Genomic DNA, 8,697 nt, shown 5'->3' on the forward strand with positions numbered 1-8,697 from the left:
GCTCTGCAGCAATGCTTCTTTTACCTAAGCCAAAGATCTCTGTAATGCCCAAAACTATGGTGGGGTCTGCTTATCAAGAGAGTCACTACTAGGACCGTTGTGACAAGAGATTGGGGACATACTGAGTTTTGAGGCACATGAAGTTATCAGCTGAAAGTGCTGATTGGACCCAGCCTGCTCAGATTGGGGTGGGGGGAAGAGAGAGAGAGAGAGAGAGAGAGTACTTACACACACATTTATCATCGTCCTGCTGAAATAAGGAATGAACTGAGTTCAGAGCACATCAGGGTATCAGACTGTGAATGCTGAATAGTCCAGCCTGATTCAGATGCGCTCTGTTAAACCGTGTGGTTGCGTCTGACTGCATTTTATTGTTGCCCTGATGAACTGAGTCCAAGGCATACGAGGGTGTTAGCCTGTCAATGCTAAATAACCTGGCCTGGCTCAGGCGTGTCCTCTTAATCTGCGTGTGTGTGCATGCATATGTTTGACTGATTCAGTGGTTGGAGGAACCCAGCCCCACTCAAACCGAGTCCTGCAAGACAGCTCCACTAGGGCGTGAGGACTTGCAGAAGGGAGAGATACAGCTCCATATAGAAACACAAGTAACACAAACAGCACATTGGTAGAATTACAGACCCCAGAAATGTACCCCTAATAAATGAGCACACCCCAAAGTGACAGGCAAATCTGGTGACAATGTGCATGGACGTTTGGTTCCCTAGGGACAACTAGTCATGGCACATCTTGTACCCCCGCTAGCTGTCCCCAGGGAAAGCCCATGTCATGTGCGCTCTAGGGTGTGGCTGCTGGCCCCAGCAGCCTCCTGGGGGCCTCCCATGGTTGCAGCAGTGGCGATACTGCTGCATGGAGCCTGGCTGGCAGTGGAGCGTGGCTCCGGCTGGCCAGGCTCTGGCTTTTGGCAGCATATGTTACTGCCGCATGTGCCACTCCACCTTTTTTTCCCTGCAAGTTTTTTTTTTTACTTCTGGATACCCAGGGGTAAAAAAAGCCCCTCCATGCTGCTCCCTGGCAGCTCAGAGAACAACTGAATGTGTGGCATGTGGTGCTGCAGATGTGCCTGTGGCATGATATACCATATGGCTGCACTTGTCTGGATATGGCCCTAAAAGCTGTTATATGATACCTTGTCTAAAATGTGGGCTGGAAGTGGGGTGAGGTGAAGAGGAGATTCTTAACACAGTAAGTTTGCTGCATTTTGAGGGGCACCATTATCTGCATATGTGAAGAATCTGGGTTCCAAACCACTCTCTCCATCTGTATTCTGAAATTCAAAAGGCAAGGGCTGATCATCTTTTCTGGCTTGGTGCTTTTTTTTTCTCAATACACAGTGACTTTTCTCGCTTTTATAAATCAATACACAGTCTACCAAATGCATGTCAGATATTTTAAGAAGTTACTCTGTCAACAGCACATCCATTTCTTTTAATAAAGCACTATGAGTCATACCTTTCTGCATTTGTAGCAAACATAATAAGCATATCTGTTCATGGCAAAGCCAGCCGGGTCATTATAAAATCTAACACCAGGTGTTGTGATGGCCTCACTCTTGTGCAATCCTTCATATTCCAACCTCATTAGAGCTTTCCTCCTTACATCTTCATAGAGTTCTTTGATTGGATCAAGCAAGTCCTTCAATACTATATGATTAATTTTGTTCTGAAATAAAGAGTAATCAATAAAAAACTTGGTATCACTCATCTCATCTCTTTGTTATAATAATCACAGTATCTGTGTTACAGGAAAATACAAAGGCCCCAGTCAGACTTTGAGTCACTGAGTGGTGTACAAAAATAGAAAAGAACATGGAATAGATATTTCAGGAAAGGGGAGCTATAGTAGCTACTATACTTGTTCAACTAACTTTGCAGCTCCTGTTTCTCTCTCTTACTAAGGTTATGACTTTACAGAACATCAAAGTAAACAGACTTCAAGCACTTCTTTTCTTCATTTCTGTTTTTTTTCCTGGTACTGAAAGGCTAAAAGTCTTCTAGTCTTCCTATGAAGACTACCCCAGGGATAGATAATTTAAGCTAAGGTGAAAGAAATGTAGCTTTTAGAGGTTTGAAGACTCTGTTCTGACAATGACTATCTTCTATCTAACTCTTGGGTTATTACCAGGGATTCTGGTTTTCTCTGTTTAAAAACTGTAAATTCCCCGATTAAAAAAAATGGCAAATTCTCCGATTAATAATCCCCAAATCCTCGTTCTTCCATGGTACAACCCAGGATGGGGCTGGGAGTGCTACCCAGTTGGGGCAGTGCATGGACTTGGGGCCCAGACCCAGTGTGGCTTCCGGTCCCGGGTTGGAGCAGGATGGAACCACAGGAGGCTTGTCTGGGAGGAAGGGATTGGCTTCCCATTGCTGCGCACGCTGAGGGGAGGAGCATAGGTGGCATGCACCTCCCAAATTTGTACGTGGGGCAGAGCTGAGATGCCCGCTGCGGGCTCCCCACTCTGCTGCCTTCCCCCCTGGGGCCCCATCCCTGCTTCTCTCACTATGGGGACCTCTTCCCCCCTCAACCCTCCCAACAGACTTACCTGTGGGAGCTGCTCTCCAGGATGTCTGGTGGCCATGTGCATGTGTACATGTACACATGCACATGGCGCCCCTGCTTAACCACCTCTCCCACACCTTCCAGCCCCTTGCACGTTGGAACTCTGCCAGTCTGCAAGGGTAAACCCACCATTTCCTGTGTTTTCTCCTTTAGAGGAGAAAATCCAGGTTTTTCTCCTTAACATGAGAAAATCTGGGTTTTACCACATTTTTCCATCATGAATGGAAAACACGGATCCCTGGTTATTACAAATTGATGGAGCTAAGGATACATAGGTAAGTGAAAGGACTTCTGCACTGCTTTTAGTTTAAGGAAAACTGTTTGTAGGTACAGCATGCAAGAAAACTAAAACATTTGTAACACTTTCCACTATGTGCAAAACATAGCACAATCTAATATAATTAAGGAAAGCTATCATAAATACTCTGTCATCTACATAGCAAATACAGAACCTGCTTACCTTGCAAATAGGACAGGACATAAACCCAAAAGTTATCCTTGGCCCAAGCCATCTGTTTTCTAGTACTCGCTGACAGCACTGCAAGTGGAATACATGACTGCAGTCCAGCTTTAAGAGAAAAGGAAGATGTATATGATAAGTAGTACTGTAAATGCAAGTTACAATAATTAGGTAATGAGACACCATTATATTTGAGTTTTTGCTTAAATAACAATAAATGACACTGCAAATTTACTTATTAGCATCTTAACAGAAAGAAACAATAATGAAAATAAACACTATTAAACAGTAACTAAAACAGAAACTTTTGCATGATACTAACAAGTGAACATAGGAAATCACCAAGAGTGACCATGGTTAGTTAGTACACTAACATCTGTAAAATTATCAGACATACACCCTTAAAAGATATATGCAAATGCATTTCAAGGAATATGCTGTATTTTGCAGGTAAGAAAATGGGCATAACTTTAATACTAACTGTATGAAGCCATGATAAAGTGGTACAGAAATAAAGAGGTGGTGATCTGAAACTTTTAAGAATGTTTCTGAGTTGGCTTTTCAGTTACAGTGGCTCAAAATAAAGCAAATGTCAACCCTAACTGCATTCTCAAGTAATATAGAGCTGCTCAACCCAAAGAAAGCATTAAGTAACCTGTGCACCAATGCAACCCTACAAATTATATTTTACATTTTTTAAAAACTTAATAGTGCCGCAACAGATTAGCATCTTAAGTAAGAAAGGCAAACCTGGATTGCTGGTGCTGCTGAAAGTGCTTCAGTAAAACAGATCATGCACATGTCATCAGCATCTTGTTTCAGACTTGTAGCATTCTTATCACAGCCATGCAGGCACGGCAAACAGTGTTCTTCATTCTTAACACCTCCACATGGATGACCACAAGGATGTGTCTTGCTACAAGCTATCTTGGCATACTCCTGTCAAAGAGGAATTATCAAATCAATCCTTTCCCTAAACATAATTATTTTTTTAGTGCAGTCATGACCAACATTTTTGGCAGGTCTGCCACAAACGATCCCTGCGCCCTCCCTAAGTGCCAGCCTGATCCACTTGCCCTGCTTGATCTGCTGCTTTGCCTCTGCTCAGTATTCTTTATCCAATCTTCTCCTCTGCTTTTTGATTCCTTTCCTGTGCTCTCTGCCCCATCTTCTACTTTGCTTTTTGCTGCCTGTCTTATCTGCTGCTGTGCTCCTTGTCCCTTCCTTGATCTGATGTGGGCCACGGCTGCCCATGCCACAAGTTGGCCACCCGTGCTCTAGATCTCTTCTGTTGCTTCTTGTGGGATCTTTACTTTATTGCAATCATAACTAAGGGGTAGGCAATTTTTGTTACTGTCCTCTAATATATTCCCAACTGCACTGGTGTGATATCTCAAGTTGCATGACATTGAAATGAAACCAAATATTTTAATTTGCTTTTACTGTGCATTTCCTGAAGAGGAGAGTCAAAATGAAACAGGATTCTGATCAAGGAATTATAGGACTGAGGTGGGATTTGATAAGAGTCTTCAAATATTTGAAGGTGATTATAGAGAGGATGGAGACAGGTTTTTTGCTGTGGCTGTAGGCAACAGGATTAGGAACAATGGACTGAAGCTGCAAGAGAAGAAGTTTGGGCTGGAGATCAGAAGGAACTTTCTGACCATAAGGATAGTCAAGTATTGGGACAGGCTGCCTAGAAAAGTTGTGGCATCTCTATCCCTAGAAATTTTCAAGAGCAGGTTGGACAGACACTTGGCTGGGATGGTTTAGTCAAAGATGCTGCTGCCTTGAGCAGCAGGCTGGACCAAATGACTTTGTGAGGTCCCTTCCAGCCCTACTTCCTTATGATCCTATGAGCTTTTTATACAATAATCCAGAAAAATGGAGAAAATTATTAAATACAGCTGAAGAGACTTTATTATCAACTTACCCATGTTTCTGTCTAAAATCTTAGGGGTTTTTTTTTTTATGGATAGAACTTAACTTTGAAGTAGTTTAAAGAATTAAAAAAGTATATTCTGTCTGTCTCTGTATTTTGCACTTGTATTAAAACTTTTGTATAATCAGATTCACTGTTTTATCCTTGGTATTTATCCATTAGAAACGTCTGCAAATGTTGAAGTCTTTTGAAAAAAGACTTGCTGACTGCACATTTACCCGAGATATACAATTACCCCCAAATAAAAAGACACTGCATCAGCCTGCAGTTAATCAGCACAGCTACATCTTGAAACCAGAAGTGGTGAGAAGGCACTAAGTGGCATGTAGCCCATTCTACCCCTTGTACCCTCAGTGTAGGTACCAGAACATATCAAGCACAAGTGTGCCCTAATTGGTTGTTGCTCAGAAGACTCAAATCTCAAGTACATCATAATCAGACTATGTACAGAAACAAACCCTCAATGGAAAACTAAATCTGACCAAAATTTCAAAAATACTAGACTTCCCATGGTCTGTAAACATTTAATTCTGTAACAGTCAAACTGGAACTCAGAAGTGAGATTTTCTTACAAATATTACTAACACAGATATTCTCAGCAGCTACTGATGTAAACTGGTTACCTAACATTTCATTTGAGACCTGATGTTTTCAGTCTAAAGAACTAAACACTTAGGAACTAGATGCTCAATCCTATAAACTCTCTGCCTATGTTATTCAGTCTTCCTCATATGATAGAACTTACTAATTTAAAAGGAACCACTGGTGTAAATAAGGAATCTTCACAAGAAATGATTCAGACCAGTGGTGCCCAACCTTCTGACTGGATCTTACTCTGGGTCGGCATGTGGGGTTGGTCCATGGGTGCGATACTGAAGAAAGACACCCAGATGTGGCCATTCACTGACCCAATCCCACCACATGCCAGCTCTATCCTGTATGTGTGGATCTGGCCGCAGAGTGACCCTGTATGCTGGGGCAGGGCTATGTTATCTGGCCCACACGGCCCTCTTTGGGTCTGGAAATTTGTAAATTAACACTGCCACCACTCTCCTGCTTCCAACTTTCTGGACCTGTGGGGAGCCCCATAGGCCAAATGACAGCTCTGCAGACTGGATCTTGGCCACTAGGTGGATGTTGACCACCACAAATTTAGACAGCACAGCCTTTGACTTTTACTGTGAATTGCTAGTTGAAGACTAGTGAGTCCTAACGGTTCAGTTTCATGACAAAGCTGGTTTTCAGATTTGTATACACACCTGGCAGTCTGCATCAGAACAAACGCTGCCTACTGCTGATAATTCTGTTCCACTTCTACAACCACAGAAACGACATGCTTCAGAGCTGCTGGTTGTAGGTTTGCCTAGGCCCATAAAAAAACAAACAATAATTCAGAATCCCCCCTAATAAAACATTTAATAATCAATACACAAACAACAGAACCAACAATCAAATGACATAGCCTGCATAATGTAATTATACAGGGAATTATGAGACTCATGCTTGTGGACAGCATGTTGCCTGTGAAACCTTCCAAAATGCTGGTGGCCCCTTGGAAATACAGAAATTAAAACTGCAAGAACAAAGTATGATGTTACCTGCAGTAGAAATGTATGCTCCTGTGATTTTCTTGGAGACAAAAGGACAACAAAAGCAAGAGGGAACCTGCTTTTGTAAGTTCAGTGAAGGGGGCATTCCCTTTGGAGGGAGGAAACATGAGTCCCAACCCCTGTTCCCAAAACCTGTCGGTGCATTTTACATTACAACAGTCATTGGCTGCAAAAGGAAATAACTCTGGGAGCTTGGCTGCCCAGTGGCCCAACTTCAACAGTGGGGATTGATGGGGTCACTACCTAGACTATCTATAGTTACGGCAGTTAAAACACTTATTTGCTTGCATTTACTTGGTCTTTCGAGGTATCATCAACATTCTGTCACCAAGGCAATTAAGTAGGGCAGTATCACTAGACAGGATTCAATATTTTGCTTTAAAAAAACCAAAAACTAATATAAAGCATTAAAATGTAAAGAATAAAAAGGTTTTCCTTTTAAAAGTGCTCTTTTGGAAAATCTTAAAAATTAACAAGTTGAAAAAGAAATGAGCCAAAACATCTGCATTTTACCTGTTTGTTCTCTAAACTCCACCATAGCCTTCATAGTTTTAGAGTCTGCAAGTGCCATTAGCCAGAAAAGTTTGGTCCTACCACAACCTTCATGAAGATCAACTTTAATAGCTTCTTCCTCTTCTTTGAATACCTGCCCATTTAAGCAAATGAATATTAAACAGTGTTCTTATAAAACAATGGAGACAGTAAGCAATTTAAAAAAAAACACTATTTTTGTTTCATCTACAAGCCTGGATTTTTGTCACGGATGGCTAAATTATAGACCTTTTGTATTGCAAATTTAATAAAATATGGATTCTGGAATTTATAAAATGAGTGGGATGATCTGGTCAAACTGTAAATGAAAGAGAGATAGAATATTTATATTTAAATTAACAGAGATATGAATAAAGAGAAAAGGAAAATGTCAAAAATACTACAGACTGCAAAAAATGCTGCCAAATGAAATAATTTTGAGGAACAATAAGTTTGCCAGAAACATGGATGAGTTTCTTATGCAAATAGTTTGCTCTTCTTCCTTTCTTTGTTATAGAAGGCTCTTTTTAAATTGAACTGACATGTAATATAAAAAAAAAAGAACTTTATTGTCTCTGCTTAGATTTGTAAGGTCCAGTCACAGAAAATATATACTGGTCTTGTTTATAATTAACATGAAATTAAATGATATATCAGGATATAAAGTATTTATCCTTTGCTTTTGGTGTTACAAAAAAATGCCTTTCCATGTTGGCCCTATTCACAATTTGTAGCTTTATAAACTGACAAATTATGGCACGCGTTAAGAGTGGCAATATGGTCAGTGATAACAGAATCGGTGTGCAAAGAGCTTCACATCAAGAAGTAAATATATACTCCCATAGAATAAAGAATAAACTTTAGAAAATTATTTTTAAACTGTGCAATGCAAGGATGAAATTAGGCAAAAGATTCAAAATTTAGATTTGAAGTAGTTTCTTGCACCTCTAGTCAACCAGCTAAATTGAAGCGGTCATTTTCAAAGTTGCTGAGCACTTCTACTTCCCCTATGACGATGGTGAGATATGTATAATGTGATTTCTTGACACTCTTAAGTGAATGGAGAGAATAAAAAGGAGTCAAAGATGACCTCAGATTACAAGCCTGAGAAACAAAGAAAGTGATTGTTGCCAAAAGTACTGAAGAAAGGAAAAGAAGAGATTACAAAAAGACAAATAGGGAACTCTGGTTTGGCCATATGAAATCTAAAATTGGCCATAGAGACTAAATCAAATATACAGGACTGGACTTACTAGGACAGGCCAGCAGGGTGAACTGACGAAAGTAAAATTAAGATAAAGAAACTCTTAAGATTGATGACAAGTCCAAGGTATATAGTGTAAAGGTTGAAAATCCCCCCATGGGTCCATCCTCTTCAGAGGCAGAAAAAGAGAAACCGTCAAGAGAGAAGCTGAAATATAAGCTTTTTTAAAATGTTGAATTAAATACATTTCTTGCAAGGCAGAGTCTAGGGAAATAATTATTCTAGGCACCATACAAATGCAAGTCAGAAGAGAACTATGAAAGAAGAAATGCACAAAAGCCAAAAGGAAGACAGGGAGAGTCAGAGAAGG

General features: G+C 40.5%; 1 protein-coding gene across 1 annotated transcript in view; it reads right to left on the reverse strand.

Moving 5' to 3' along the window:
- The window catches only part of MYCBP2 (MYC binding protein 2, E3 ubiquitin protein ligase), a 336,755-nt gene that overhangs the window by 17,392 nt on the left and 310,666 nt on the right, over window positions 1-8,697 (reverse strand). Inside the window, exons 78-82 of the mRNA XM_019523825.1 lie at window positions 7,106-7,238; window positions 6,242-6,345; window positions 3,791-3,979; window positions 3,041-3,148; window positions 1,471-1,680 (exon numbers count right to left, since the gene is read on the reverse strand). Of these exons, the coding sequence (XP_019379370.1) occupies window positions 1,471-1,680; window positions 3,041-3,148; window positions 3,791-3,979; window positions 6,242-6,345; window positions 7,106-7,238 (744 nt within the window). The remainder of the gene's footprint in view (window positions 1-1,470; window positions 1,681-3,040; window positions 3,149-3,790; window positions 3,980-6,241; window positions 6,346-7,105; window positions 7,239-8,697) is intronic.

The sequence above is a fragment of the Gavialis gangeticus genome, unplaced genomic scaffold, assembly GCF_001723915.1.
Source record: "Gavialis gangeticus isolate Ggan-Ray unplaced genomic scaffold, GavGan_comp1, whole genome shotgun sequence".
Lineage (NCBI taxonomy): Eukaryota > Metazoa > Chordata > Crocodylia > Gavialidae > Gavialis > Gavialis gangeticus.